Genomic DNA, 15,927 nt, shown 5'->3' with positions numbered 1-15,927 from the left:
GCTCAATAAATGCGATACATTTAATTTCCTTTCCTAGCTGTCCTTCTTTTTCTCAACCAAGGCACTCCTTGTCTGCCATCTCTGTTTTGGAACTGGAAATCCCCTATCCCCAGAAAAATAGCACTGGCCCTGGGGCACTTGGAGGTGGGGAGGTCACAAGGTTGATCCCTTTCCCTCATCCTCTTCTGTCTTCAGCCCGTTTCCCAGCCCAGCTATTGGGCATTTCTCCCCTGGCCTCCTGAGGGTCAGAGAAAAGTCACCAGTGGGGAGCTCACCCCCTCTTAAGACCTCCAGCTCCTGCAACTCATCTCCCTGGGCCATCACAGATGCTCAGACAAAAAGCTTATTAAAACATAAGCATGTTGGGCTTCCCTGGTGGCGCAGTGGTTGAGAGTCCACCTGCCGATGCAGGGGACACGGGTTTGTGCCCCGGTCCGGGACGATCCCACATGCCGCGGAGCGGCTGGGCCCGTGAACCATGGCCGCTGAGCCTGGGCGTCCGGAGCCTCCGCAACAGGAGAGGCCACAACAGTGAGAGGCCCGCGTACCGCAAAAAAAAAAAAAGTAAGCATGTTAAATCTGGCCTATTTCTTACCTGTCAGTGAAGAGAGGAGATGCAGCAGCTGTGTAGCAGGGGCCCCTGGGGACTTCTGTGAATTCTTAGGCAAAGATAAAGCTTGACAGAGAAAAGGGAGTGGGATTACCCAAAGCCTCTCTAGAAAAGGAAAATCTGTTTCTTCCATTCCAAAAGCCCCACTCCCTGCTCCCCTCAGCCAGGAATTTTCAGAGCTTGGTCAAAGGTCCCTGTAAAGTGGGAGGCAGCTGCTTCTCCTGCTGTGGGGTTGAGCAGCCGAGGCACCTCCCGGATCTGTTCCTGGTTTCCCTCTACGATCTATGATCCCTTCTTCTCAGACACCCCGGCCCATGATTTCTTACTCCTCACCCCAGCGGCAAAGGAGACCCAGAGGCTGGGGAGGCAGCACCCGCACGCAGTGCATCCTTGGACCCGCCAGCTGGGCTCTGGCGGTTACTGGTTAGGGCAAGCACTGGCCTTTAAGCCTCACGTCCCACCGCCTCAGAGAGACATGGTGAGCACGGTGCCCAGCACATAATTCTTGTCCTTAAAAAAAATGGTGTGCACAAAAACATGGTGGTTTAGAAGGAAGATTCCAGGTACAAGTGTAAGACCTTCTCTAACATTGTAAATTCCCCTCTGTACTGGCCCTGTGTCACACTCACTGTGGCTGCACCAGGCTCCCTTCCACTTGGGGCTGGGGGTAGGGTTAGCCTGGGATGGCAGAAGCAGCAGGAACCTGCTCTGCCTCTCATTGTGTGTGAACTAGGGCAAGTCATGTCACCTCCTTGTCTCAACTTGCTCACTCGAGCCTCACGCAGAGGGTGGTGGAGTAGGGAAGTAACTGGCTTCTATAAAGCTGCTACCAGGTGCTCAGTAAAACTTAGTTCCTTTTGTCCCATGCTCCCTCCACCCGTATCCTGGATTCCCTACATCTTGAACATCTTTGTAGATTGCAGATCTAGGGACACAGCCAAGAAATAAGTGGCCAGATCTCTTTGTGAGGCTGGGTTGGGATGGGGAGCTGAGAGAAGAGGGAGATGGCGAAACCTCAAAAGCCTCAGGGCTCCCGGGATGCACCTCGGCCAGGAAGCCTTCCCTGTGCTCCCATGGTATGGGGTTTGCCCTAGCACTTTGAACTACTGCAGTGATGCATTTGTCTCTCTTTCTCCGTTTAAGTTGTGAACTTTGCAAGGGCAGTGGTCTGTGTTGTTCATCATTGTGCCCTGTACCAGGGGTTGGTAGTGGCCCTGAAGGTGCCCCTCAAGAGAGTGGTGCGGGAACCATGGCTGGTTGACGGTCTCCAGCTGCCAGATCTACACCGCATTCCGAAAGGCTCTCTCTGCTTCTGCTCCCTTCCTTTTATCTTTGCTGCATTTCCCCCAGTAGATCTCCCGTGCACCTAACCTGACCTGACACACGGGGCTCTTGGTTACAATCTGCAGAAAAGGACATGGCTAACTTAGAAAATTTATTCAGAGGAAGGACATTGGGAGCTCCTGGAATTGACAGGAAGCTAGAGAATCAGGCACAGAAATAGGCTGGAATCACAGAAACGGTCATAGATCATGGCCCAGGACCAGTGCTGGTTAGGACATCCTGCTGGACACTTGACTTTAGGCAATACTGACCCATGTCACCCCCAGAAAAAGCCCGTTCTAGACTCCAACCCCAACAGGAGCATGTCGGCACCCTGACTGCCAGGACCCGGGAAACAAGACTTGGCAGGTTCCCCAGGTGGGAGTTCAGGCGCGGGGCTACCCCAGAGAACAAATGTCCACTCTCACCCTGTGGCACCAGCACTCAGTATCTGCTGACCTGAACTTAGAGAACGCCGCTTCTCTCCTTTCTTCTGTTTCGGATGGTGGTTTATTAATTTATTCAGTCCTTGAAAACCTGAATGCCTATGGAGAGAGTAAATGTCCAGCGGTGGTAAACGCTTAACAACCAGCTCTCTGGAGGAGAAAAAGCACTGCTTTGTAGCGTTGATCAGTTTCCATGGTGTAAACACCCCACGGCTGTTTTCAAGCTACGGAAGCAATGTCACTAAGCACAGGGTTGCACAGCAGCTCTCCCAAGCCGTGGACTGTAACACACAGATCGTCCTGCCCTTGGTGAGTTTACCTTCCAGTAGGGCACTGCATTCTACCCTTGTGGGTTCCTTTAGAATAAAACAAAGCTTCCAAACTGAATATTCAAATATTTCCACTATAAAGTCACAACTTATGCTGCAGTCCACTACGAATCCAAAAGGGAAAAGAGAACACTTCACATTTGAGGATTTCTCCATTTACCTCTGTACTTCTCCCCACCCTCCAATACATACATCCATTTCCCTCGATATAGCCACTCAAAGTTGGGTGGTGGGAAGGAGAGCGTTCAAACACTCGGTGCCAGTCTGCACCCCTCCACACCAACCCCTTTCCTCCTTCCCGCTGCCACATCCAAGTCAGGACCTTGAACAGGAAGTGAGACATGAGAGGGCAATGCTCAGGATGGCTGACGAGAGGCCATCACATGCCACCCGGCCTTGGAAGGGAGTGTTACCCTCAAAGCTGGGACAGAAATAAAGGTTCCTCAACCCTCCCACTGACACAAGGGCCATCCAAAACAGAACAGAATTCCTGGGATGTCCTTCTGTGCCCTGGGGCCTGAACCCAGATCCTGGGACAGGGCGCCAGGGGGAGGTTGAGGCCTTGTGAAGACCCTGGGGTGTGGGCAGGACACTGCCCTGGGGCGGAAGACTGGAGAGCAGCAAAAAGGAGGAAAAGAAGGGGTTTTCCAGAAAACTTGTCCTGATTGGCTCCCACCCAGCAGGTCTATCCTCAGAGATCTCATCCCCTTCCTTCCACATGGACACACACACACACACACACACACACACACACACACACGCATGCACACGCTGTAAGGATCCAGGCTACTGTCTCCTCTGGAGAAGCCAGTTGCCTGAACTCCTGGAGACATTAAGGGGCTGGTGTAAGGAGAGCCCCTCGCCCACCCTCTGCTTCCTGAGGGGGAAGGGCTCTGGCCTTCATGGGGTGTGAGGCCAGCCTGCAGAGCACAGCCTGGAGGGTCCCTCTGAGCCTAGCATGGGTGGCCTGGCCTCTAGAGCACAGCTGGTGTCCCGCAGCGGAGCAGCGTGGCCTCGCTGCCTCAGTCACTGCAGAGCGAGGGCAAGGTGTCATTCTCTTGTTGTGGGTTCTGACTCTGGCTCGGCGTCTCCTGCTCTGTGGCTGCTGTCCCTGTGGGCTGCCAGGGACGGGTCCTGGATTGGGGGCCCTGGAGGCCAGCAGCCAAGGCTCCTGAAATCCTCTCCTCTGGGTTTCTCTCCATCACTCTCTCAGGACACTGCTTACCTCCTCTGCTGCTTCAACCTCTGTATTTGGATGATTCTCAGCCCAGAAATGGAGAGGTGACTGTGCCTTGTGCCCAAGGCCTGGAAACATTACCCAGAAAGTTAGAGGACCTGCACCACGCAATTCAGAAACAGACTTTCCAACACTCAACTTAAGGAGGGGGAAAGTACTAACTTTTTATCTTTTTGCTGTGCTTCTCTAACCAGTAAATTTCAGACCTATCATCCTGGACCCCTATTTTAGAGTACAATGCCACTTAAAGATAAGTGGTGTTGTGGTTACTTTTGTATTAAAACAGACTTACAGACTTGCAACGTGGACAAACCTTGAGAACAGGGTGCTAAGTGAAATAAGCCAGATACAAAAAGACAAACATTGTATGATTCCACTTATAGGAGTTACCTAGAGTAGGCAATTCATGGAGACAGAATAGTGGTCACCAGAGGCTGGGGACGGGGGTGGAGGAGGAATGGGGAGTTAGGGTTTAATGGATACAGAGTTTCAGTTTAGCAAGATGAAAAGAGTCCTGGAGATGGACGGTGGTGATGGCTGCACAACATTATGAATACAAATACCACTGAACTATACATTTAAACTATTCACAACATTATAAATACAAATACCACTGAACTAGACATTTAAACTATTCACAACATTATGAATACAAATACCACTGAACTATAATCATTAAAAATGATTAAGGGAGTTCCCTAGTGTCCTCGTAGTTAGGATTCTGGCCTTTCACTGCCATGGCCCGGGGTTCAATTCCTGGTCAGGGAACTGAGATCCCGCAAGCCTCACAGCACGGCCAAAAAACAAACAAAAAAAAGTGATTAAGATGGTAAACTTTATGTCATGTGTATTTTACCAGAATAAAACAACAACGAAATGCATTATGAAATAAAATTACAACTTTTGTTTTCTTAAAACTCCAGAGACATTTCTGCCCGTGGCTGCCACTCTGGGCTGTGCCCAGGACCCTCAGGGTCTCTCACGTTCCTCTGTTGCTTGAGCAGCTTTAGGTAGGAAATTTGAGAAATGCTGTCTGCCTTTTACAGAAGAGAAACCGGAGGCCCAGAGAGGTGATCCAACTCACAGTGCCCTCTGTCCTGGAGGTAAGAAGCACAGGCCTGGGGCAGCCCCTCCCATTTTCTTGCTGTATGCGTCTGGGACTGTTATTCATCTTCTCGAAGCTTCCATTTTCTCACCTGTAAAATGAGGATAACCCTACTCACGGGTGAGGTGAGGATGACCTGAGACAATGCTTGTGACGGGCTCAGTGTAGGGTCTGGGCACGTTAATAGTAAATGCTCAACGGACGTTGGTTTTATGGGGCAAGTACGTTCCTCTGGGGCTTTTCTTGGTTAAATGAGGGGTAAGGAGAAGTATTAAGAACCGTACCACCCTTTATTCCTCCTGCATTCAACATGGTGACACTGGCCGAGGACAAACCCATGTATTTCTCAAGATGTCACAAGTGCTCCCTGAGGAGTAATCCTGTGTGGATTCAACCCCGACCACCTGTTTATAAATACTGGGTCTCTTAAGCAGATAAGGCCAACTGACCTCAGGCTCCACCAACTCCAGCACAGCCTTGTAAACAAGGGCAAAGTGGTTAATGTTTGTTCTTACTTAAAACATGTTCCCACACATGTGCCCTGTTTATATCATCCTGCATGGAAATCCCCTCCTGTGGACCCCTAATCCACCCATTACTTCATGTATTCACCAAACATTTATTGAGCAGTTTCCAGGAGCCCCAGATGGGTGGGTGAGTGCATGCACCCAGCTCCCTCTTACCACTCCGGCCAGCGCGTCCCCACACCTGGCAGCAGGAGGGTTTGGGTGGCTGGGCAGAAGGCACACCTCTGTGGTCTATGTGAAGGTGCCCACACTGGTCTGGCTCAGAGGCATCAGGGTGCATGAGACAGTTTCCTCTGCCAGCCTCCCTGTCCAGAGAGCCAGTCTGCAGACAAAGGCTGTCTGCTCTGAGAATAACGAAGAAGGAGTGTGTTGGGGAGGGAGGGGGAGCCACAGGAACATCAAACCTCAGGGAGATGGAGGCAAGAAGCAGGTCCCCGGCCCCCACCAGCCAGAGACAGAATCCTGGAGCAACACAGTCTGGGAGGGAGGGGCTTGTCGTGTGAGAAACTGGCTGGGCAGAGGCGGGGTGAGTCAGGGAGGGGCTGTGGGAAACAGCTGGCTTGGCTGAGTTCCCAGTGGGGAGATGTGGCCAGACTTATCTCCAGCCCCAGGGGCAGGAGCCCCGGGCCGCTGAGGGGGCGACCAGGCCTCCCCCGCCAGAAGGCTGGAGCACTGCCAGGAAGAGACAGGCAGCCTTCCAAGCACCCAGGGGCCGATGGGGAGGGAGCTCAGCTCGCTGCTGGCTGCTCTCCTCAGCCCCCAGCTTGGCAGCTCCCAGGCCTGGTCTCTGGGGAGCTCCAACTGGGACAGGGCCTCTCTGGGTCACATCACCTGCCTCCCCTCACAAAAATGTTCACCAGTGCATTTGACTTAAAAACAAAAATCAATTTATGCGGCAATTAATGAATGCTTGGAGTGCCTTGGTGAATCATCTCTTTAATGACAAAAGTTGCATAATCACTTGTAACAAGTCTATGACTTCATTATTTACTTATTTAAGTCATTAGTTTATCTATTGCACAATCGAGGAAAGGGGGGATTCTAACCCTTGTTGGTTAGAAAGAGTTCCCCAAAGGATGATGGGACAGGGAGAGGACCCGGGTCCCTGTCACTCCTGAGGGTGGGCTGCTCTGGGGTCATTGCCATGGGCCCATCTGACACCAAAGGGGTCCCCGGGCTTAGAGGACAGGATCCAACATCAGCAGAGTCAAAAAGGCGATGCCGTCAATAGCACATTAACCCCTGGGCAGGCTGGCTGCACCGTGACGTTCCCACAGAGGCTGAAGGCCCTTAACAAACAGCCATGGAACTCACTTCCAAATGCCCAATGAAGTAACCTGAGAACCAGAGTAGCCACATTAACAAAAACAGAGTCTAGCCCATCTCTCCCAGGCCTGCCTTAGAGATAGCACAGACATGGAGGGAATCAGGGTGAAAGTGGACACCCTCTTGGCATCCTCAGACCTTGCCCCCGGGCCCTGTGCAGGTTACCCAGCATAGGAAAGCCCTTTCCCTCCCACTGGGATGTTACAGTACTCAAGCCTGATGACCTTTGCAAACTGGATGACCTTCTGGCTGGGTTTGGCGTCTCAGAAATAAGACTTCCCAATGAGATTCCACGACGGCGGAAGGTGGCGGAGAGGTCATTTTCAACATCTCAGAAAATCTGAGGAAATCACACATTCACATCTATCTGGCTCAAGCAAGTTAAAACTCAAGTCATTTCACTAAATATTTATGCTATCTTATGGCAGATGTAGGTAAATCCGATTAGTAAACAGGAAAACAAATTATTTCCCAAATGAGTTATACAGTTCTTGGTGGGCAAAACCTCTGAAAATCTAAGTGCAGGATAAAGTTCCAAAAAACCTCTCCTCAGTTTCCTTGACAGATATGTGATAACCTTACTGGGAGAGGATGCACCAACCCTTAAAAAACTCACTTAATTTCAGGTATTTAGGTGTAGTATAAACATTTTAATCTAGCTGCCAGTGTTGTTTCCACTTTTAAATCACCCTTGTGGGCTTCCCTGGTGGCGCAGTGGTTGAGAGTCCGCCTGCCGATGCAGGGGACACGGGTTCGTGCCCCGGTCTGGGAAGATCCCACATGCCGCGGAACGGCTGGGCCCGTGAGCCATGGCCGCTGAGCCTGTGCGTCCGGAGCCTGTGCTCCGCAACGGGAGAGGCCACAACAGTGAGAGGCCCACATACTGCAAAAAAAAAAATTAAAAATAAATAAATAAATAAATAAATCACCCTTGTATGTACATCTTTGAGGTTAGTGGTTCTTGACTAGGTCTGCTACCCAAGAAAACGAATCCAATCAGAATTTCATCCTCGGTCCACTTCGAGGTGTTCTATGGGTAAAAGGGTAACAAAATCCTTTTCTCTTTTGCATAAGGAATTAACCTTGGGTTACTACATAATTAAAACAGTTTTAGGGGAAGAAAAGACAGAGTCAGCAAGAGTATGTCACCCTTTCTCCCAAGAATTAAGACTCCCACCAACTTGGTTTCTGAGGCTTTTCCATCTCCCTCCATTAAAGGGTCTGGCATACCAGGCACAGAAGGGCCAGCCCATGTACGAGAATCAATCTTTGTCAAGAATAAGAGGCCCTGTGTTGAAAGGTCCCTGTGGTAGGTCAGGTCATCATCGTCCACGGTTTCTACAAGTCATTTAATGAAGGAGGTATAGTCTAAGTAAAAATGGAAACAGATTTAGTTAACAAATTAGGTTTCCCTCTGAGTAAATCAACTGAATTAAAAATCCGACTATCCTTGGGTGTCTCCCACGTTCCTCCTTTTTAGCTTATGCTCTTTGTCTTCTTGCCGATTCAGATTCTTCCCTTGTTCCCAAACTTGGTTCAAACCTTATGCTGCTGGAGGAAACGCTGCGCTTTTTTTTTTTTTTTGGCGGTACGTGGGCCTCTCACTGTTGTGGCTTCTCCCATTGCGGAGCACAGGCTCTGGACGCGCAGGCTCAGCGGCCATGGCTCACGGGCCCAGCCGCTCCGCGGCACGTGGGATCCTCGCGGACTGGGGCACGAACCTGCGTACCCTGCATCGGCAGGCGGACTCTCAACCACTGCGCCACCAGGGAAGCCCGGAAACTCTGCTTTTAAACCCTGTCTTTTGTGGATCCCTCCTTATTCTGCTTTCCCATTTAGATCATGTAGTGAGCTAACATTGTACTTGCTTGTACTCAAGCATGCTGTTTCACTTTTGACCAGATCCTAAGCTACTGGTGGGCAGGGCCTCCTCCGACTCTGACCCACAGAAGAATCCCCAGGGAGAGTGGTTGTGCTACAAAAAGCTGTGGTACTTACCTAGTGATGCAGGAAATCCAGCCTCATTACTCCTGCTTCTCAATCTGCTTGAGGACATTCTTCCTTCTCATCGAGAGCACCATTATCAGGGCCCCTAAGACTCAGATGGCTGTCAGCTGATGAGGACAAGTCATGATGCTGCTCTGGCAGACTCTAGTGACACTGCCTACAAGATTCATAAAAGCAAATGATGCTTCTGATTCCCGTAGGAGGGAAAGACACCTTTTTTTTTAAACAGTTTATGTTTTCTTTTCTTTTTCTTTTTTTAACATTTTTATTACCTTCTTTGCTTCTTGATGCCCTTGGCCAATGTACCCAGGAACACATCTACCACCTCTCCTCTGCTTCTTCTGAAGACAAATAGGCCAACTCTGGTTTTTCTGCCACAAACTTATTTTTGACCAATAATTCCCAACACCGTGTATGCAATTCACTGTGTAGAAACAAAAGGCTTTGTAGAGTTTGGAGGTAGAGTGATAGGACAACCTATGCTCTACCAGGTCAATAAAAGTAATGTTGCTTTTTTCCATTCATGTGACCTACATAATAATTTTTAAAAGATAATCCTCTAGCTTATGAAATATCTACACTGTACTACAACATACATCCTATAAGTTATTTTGATAGTCTTTACATTAATTTGAGTTAGATGTTTTCTAGAAGAAACAGTCTTCAGAAACTAAGTGTTAAGAATAGTTGAAGGCTTCCCTGGTGGCGCAGTGTAAGAATCTACATGCTAGTGCAGGGGACACGGCTTCGAGCCCTGGTCCAGGAAGATCCCACATGCCGCAGAGCAACTAAGCCCGTGTGCCACAACTACTGAGGCTGTGCTCTAGAGCCCACAAGCCACAACTACTGAGCCCACATGCCACAGCTACTGAAGGCCGCGTGCCTAGAGCCCGTGCACTGCAACGAAGAATAGCCCCCACTCGCCGCAACTAGAGAAAGCCCGCGTGCAGCAACGAAAACGCAATGCAGCCAAAAATAAATAAATAAATAATTTTAAAAAATAGTTGAGACTTTCCATAAATAGATTTAATATCGTACCCTTCAGAGATGTGGCCTGCTATAATCCATACCACTTTATTATGAGTGAATGATGGAAACAATGCATTTGTTTCTAGACTGTTTCCTGATAATCGCTGAATAGTTTTCACAGTTACATATTATAATACTTTCATGTAAGAAAATTAGCACAGCTGGAATCATGCGGTCTTTATTAATTTGACAAAAAACAGGAAAATCTGCACTCATCTATCAAAATTATATCTTACCAAGAATTTGAAAGGTATTTAAAAAAGATGTATTCACAGTCTGTCTGAATCGTGTACAAATCAGTGTCTGTAGAAGCAAAAGCCAGACAATGAACACGTGAGGGTAAATGATCCCACTGAAACCCACACCCCAGCACCTTGATAGCACCATAAACACGACAGTCCTGTACTCAGTTCCGATAGTTGACTTGTAAACTGTCCTGTTGCAACACTTACTTATTTTAAAAGGAAAATTGCTTTCTGGGAAGTCCTTCCTGCTACACAGACCAGGCTGAAGTGCTAACACCAGATTCCAGGGCCCAGGGTGGACTCAACTACTTCCTCGGGGCAACGCTGAAGCTGTCCGAGGCCCTGGGAAACAGCTTAGACATTCAAGAAGGGAGTTCACTTCAGCATCAGGCTGATCTTTAATGCACAGATCTGAAGTGTTTCTTGCCAGAGGAGAGGACTGTTCCAATGATGCTATCCAGATGATTTGGGATGTGAGCGTGATGGTGGCCTTGCTGGGATACCCTGCTCTGCAGCTTCAATGAGGGTTGTGAAGAGCTGAAACCACTGTTTTTAATCTCCTGTGTCTGGGGAATTTAAAATGAGGCAAGAAGATCACAAGGATCACTTCTTGGCTCAAATTTATGATGATATTATTTCATCCCAGGACAAAACCAAACATCCAGTTTTCAAGTCTCTTCCCAAACTCAGCGTTCAGGATCCTCTTGGAGTTGAGGAGAAAGACAAACGCAAATCTGGAGAAAAAGGAGTACTTTACTGGAAGGATTGGTTTCTGGAAGACTCAAGTCACCATAACATCAATTTTATAAGCCCTCAATAACAGTTACCATGAAAAGGGGTTATTGACAGGTAGCTAATATTTTAGAGAAGTTAAAGCTGGTAGTTACCAGAAAACAAGAGACTATAGCTACATTCTGAGGTTACATCTTACTCATTTTTGCATCCTTAGACTCCAGCACCATGCCAGCAACACAGAAGACATTGAACAAAATTTTTCATCGTGGTTTCTGAGCTCATTTTCTTCAGGGCTAGATCATGAATGGGCAAATACGCAAGGCCAGGCACTGGGGGTCAGGATCAGAGGCTTCCTTGAGATGTCTGACCCTGGAAGATCTTATGTGGTAGTTCTGTCTCACATATTACAAAATACGATCAAGACTACATATATAAAGCTTGTTGAGGCCAAGTAAAGGGCGAGTACTAAACATATTATTTGTTTGGGCATCTGTTACGGAAGGAGGGTTTTTAAAATCAAAGGACACTTTGAAAAATGGGGATCCGTGAGTTTAAAAGTAAAAACACCACCTCGTCAGTTGTTGCTTCTGTAGTGAAATCAATAAATTGTTCACTTATGATTTTCTTTCAAGTTGCTTAGAAAGCTTCTCCTTTTTCTGATCAAGAGAGCTATTTACAGTGAGAGCTGTGATCTGAGGACCACACACTAACCTGGTGAGAATCAAAAACAGAGAAGCGATCCCTTCCTCTTTGAAAAAAAATCCTCTACAAATCCTCCAAATATGGTTGGTATTTCCATAGGCTAGTTTGTGGCAACATTCTGTATGTAAACACTCTCTATTCTTCTGTAGGCCCGTCGGACACAGACATCAGTGGTCGCCCTTCCTCTTACTGTCCTCCCCTTTTTATTAAGCAGGTCAGCTGGGCTGGTCAGGTTTTCCCATTTGCTCTGTCTGGTTCCACAGCCACCCCTTGCCCCTGGGCGAGGGTGCATCCTCAGTGGAATTGCTACTGTTTTCTCTGGTGACAATCTATTTTTCATGGTGGAAGACTAGCATTTTGATATTTCAGAAACAACTGAATTGACTCTAAGAAGGTTCAAAGGAAAAGTCTGCGTCCGAGACCGGTGCTTTAAAGAAATAAGATGTATTCTCTCTATGCTGAGATGTGGTTCCACCTTGCAGAAAGTGACAGGTCTATGGCAATCTTTCTACATAGGACAGCAATACATAGGATGGATTTGAACACAATCACACACACCACACACCCTCTTCAGAGATAAACCCTTCATGAAAGAGACAGCATGTTTGGGATCCTCACACAAATAAACTACTCTAGGTCAGGGCTCCCTTCAAGACTGCTTCAAATCTTCAAATCACACATTAGTGTTCAGGTGGCTTTGTTGTAACTGTTGAACTTCATGTCTTCCTGGAAGATAATACCCACACTGTCACATATCCGAGGAGAAAAAGAAAATCTTGGGAAAAAGGGCCTAAGAGGAGCCAGTTTTTACACACAGGTTAGTACCAGCACATTACTCCTGAAGTTAGTTTCTTATAAGAAATATTCCATGACAGAAAACAAATACTCTAAACTCCAAGGAGAACCCCAAACCAGATCAAATGATGGCTGGAGAGACAGCAGCAGGAAACAGAGGGAAAGCTGGCCTCTCTTCAGCCACAAGGAGAAACTAAGTTTCTCACAAATGCTTAGAGTCTGATCACCATGGCTGAGGGCTGCCCGTGGTAAAAGAGGGGGTGTGCCCCGGCAAAGCTTCATCCAGAGGTGCTGTGTGCTCGCAGGCGGAGGCTCTGTTCATGTGCATTGGCGCAGCTGAACTGCACAGGGCCTGAACTCTGCAGCCCAATTCTCACAAAGGTACATTGAAACTAAAGGTAACGTGGAAGGGAAAACACAAAACACCCATTGTGAGGTTCTTGAGGAATCACTCGGATCCCCTCCTTCCCAGGCCAGGCTGTGAGCTCATCTTGTCCCATTGGCTGTCAGAGGCCCCTCCTCTCCCCTCTTGGCCGCTGGTTCTCCCCCTGACCCTTGGTTCTCCCACAGCTCACCAAGTGAAGTAACAGCTATCTCCAAGCTTTGTACTGATACAACTGACTCATAAACTTTATAAACCACCAGCTTTTGGCTATTGGTTCAAATTCTGACCTACTGTCAAGAGACAATGGGTTGTAGTTAAAAAGAAAAGACAAACCAGGACAGAAAGTGCTTCACCAGCCATCTTACTCTTCTTTAATCCTACCATCTTTGGGCACATTGCATTTGCTATTTAAGAAAGTACGAAAGCAAGGCTGGTAGCATTGACTCATGACACATTCTTTGCACCACACACAGAGCAAAATCCTAGAACAACTGGATCATCTGCTTCCACAATAGAGCTGTCTTATTCGCTGTATAGGAGAAGTGCTTGTGAGGGGAGTACCGGGAGAGACACGGAAGGAGGGAGGGACCTGGGGGCAAGTGAACCTACAAGTATGCCTAAAAGTTAGGAATTTGGTGGAAAATCCAGAATTTACCTAAGGGTAATAGGGAATTGTTGAGTTATAGTTCCACTCTTTCCAGAAATAAATGACTGCATTTGGAGCCTGAGGTTAAGACTTTTAAGATAAAGCAACCTCAAATAAGTTCAGACTGGCCTTGGGAAGAAATGGCAGCCATAGATGGTAATGAGCTTCAGTGCTTGAGAACAAGTGTCAAAATCAACCTACACCTCAGGTGAAAAAAAGTCTTATTTAAAAATGGTAAGTCTGCAGCAAAAAATCTGAAAGTTTGAGCCCCTTTCCATCTTTCCATTTTGCTCTGGTGCCTGCTCTCCTTACAGTATCTCGCGAAAAGGTTCAGAATTCAATACAGATTTATTAGGTTGACTTTCAACATGTAGTTTAAGATGAAGAGTCCTGTTTGGTTTAAACCATTTCATTTAACCTCTTGGTAATGGTAGTCCTGAGAGTCTGCAGCGTTGGTAAAATCCACCTGTGACCAAAGGTCAACCTGCTGGTGGGAGCACAGCAACTTTCTGGCTCATCACTTTGCCTTGTTCTTGTCCCTCAAATCTGGCAGTTTCTGCACTGAGGGACTCGGTCCACCACAATGACATGTTCAAAACCATTTTCTGTAGACACCTCCTTCCAACGCCCAATAGTGCAGGTGGTCAGGAAGACTTGGAAGGAAGCTGCAAAAAGTCCAGCTGGGAATCTTGACTTTGTTAGATGTGGACACAGGAAAATCACCTTTGTCCTCCCCAGATTTATTATAGTCAAAGGAGAAAAATCCATGAGATTCTAACTGCAAATATGCTAGATATAAAACTGATGGAATGCTAATTGGTCCATAAAGGGTTGCACAAGATAATCTGTGGCAAAGTAGAAAACAAGCCCAAAGGTGATAGAGATTGGAAGAGCTGGCAATGCTTTCTTGAAAATGGCGAGGAGCAATAATGTAAGGCACAAACCCTGTGGAGAAGAGGGGAAAAGACACAAACCCAGACATAATTATGCAAGTATTTTGTGCAAATCAACTCAATCACAAGTCTCAGTTTTAATTTAGTGAATTCAATACAATTCTTTGACGTTAACTTTTAGAACAAAATTTTTTCATTAAATCTGGAAACAGCATTTATTTTCCTTTGCAACAGAGATCATTATCCATACATTGTTGATATTTCATCCCTAATTCTAGATAGGGAAAAGAATCTGAAAATAAGTAAAATTATTTTTGAAAACGAATTAACAATACTGAAATTTCTATCTGAACTACTGGGTTGGCTGCTGTAGGTTTAGTTTGGCTAGCTAAAATTCCCAGAGGTGAAGAACATTCTTTGTGCTGCCTGGGGGCAAAGGTGCTCATGGAATGAACCAACGAAAGTTTGTTTATAAAGCGTAGACTGTTTTCTTATAAACACAGAGCAGCTATATAGTACACCCCATTTTTTATCCTAGTTACTGAGACATTAACTATAAGGTCTGGAGGGTGGGCTGCATTTAAGGTTTATCCAAAGTAAGTAATTTTTTTCTTAAAAGCTTCAACACATCCAGAAAACTAACCTCAAAAGAGAAATAAATGAAAATTCTAACTGGTCATATGATCAAGATAAATCACAAGTGTAATCATAAAATAAATGCATAAGTAAAGGCTCTCGTCTAACCTCTCATCCAACTTCATTCACATATATCAAAGATATCACATCTTTAGCAAAAATAGCAATAAGAAATATGAGTTATTTACTTAAATCATTGTCTTGAAAGCTTCAGGTTCACGTTGTAGCACTATAAGCAAAATCTATGTGTGATCGTGCACTGAGTTAGCTTTTCTTGCCTCATACTTACTGCCCAAAGGACACTGTATGCTGCAGGTCGTGGCCTTAAACACAATACCACCACCAAATTGAGGATCTGCTTACCCCTTTAAGACTGATCTAATTCCTTACATTATCTATGCTGCTGGGCTTGAAGCAATGGTTCCTACTCGGAGGTACTTACCAGAATTTCCTGGGGAACTTTTAAAAAAACACACAATTAAAACAAATTAAATATTCGGTTGGCCAAAAACTTCATTTCGGTTTTCCATAACATCTTATGGAGAAGCCTGAACGAACTTTTTGGCCAGCCCACTAATATCTCAGGGTAGAGATCCACAGTTTTAAAAGCTCCCAGGTGATATTAATGTGTGGCCAGGTAGAGAATTACTCAGGTGAGGTCCAATTATTTGTTTTTAAAAAAGCTCCCCAGGTGATTGGAACACTCAGCCTAGCTGGGGTTAAAAGGACCACCTTTTAATCAGAATTTTGAGATGAGCTCTGACACGTTTTTAATCTGTGTATACTTACAATTAATATGGCTACAAAACAGGCTATGGTTGTGTTCCAGTCTCCACTGGCTGTTGCAGAAGCTTTACCAACCAGAACACTGTAGAAAATGAAATCTCCTAATCCAAGTTTTACTCCCCCTAAAAAGGAAAGATTATAAAAATATAAAGTTTGTCACTCTTT

At 46.6% G+C, this 15,927-nt stretch overlaps 1 protein-coding gene across 2 annotated transcripts in view; it reads right to left on the bottom strand.

The window, feature by feature from the left end:
• Nucleotides 1–10,101: 10,101 nt before the first annotated feature.
• Nucleotides 10,102–15,927, bottom strand: part of PSEN1 (presenilin 1) — a 78,649-nt gene continuing 72,823 nt past the window's right edge. For both annotated transcript variants that reach the window (XM_027111700.1, XM_027111701.1), the window contains exons 11-12: nt 15,766–15,884; nt 10,102–14,392 (exon numbers count right to left, since the gene is read on the bottom strand). In XM_027111700.1, coding sequence (XP_026967501.1) covers nt 14,237–14,392; nt 15,766–15,884 — 275 coding nt within the window. In that variant the 3' untranslated portion in view covers nt 10,102–14,236. The remainder of the gene's footprint in view (nt 14,393–15,765; nt 15,885–15,927) is intronic.

This window comes from Aethalodelphis obliquidens, unplaced genomic scaffold (genome assembly GCF_003676395.1).
Source record: "Aethalodelphis obliquidens isolate GAN/ISIS:26980383/991018 unplaced genomic scaffold, ASM367639v1 scaffold10, whole genome shotgun sequence".
Taxonomy (NCBI): domain Eukaryota; kingdom Metazoa; phylum Chordata; class Mammalia; order Artiodactyla; family Delphinidae; genus Aethalodelphis; species Aethalodelphis obliquidens.
Note: the sequence above shows the minus strand (reverse complement) of the source record. Positions and strands in the feature narration are given on the sequence as shown.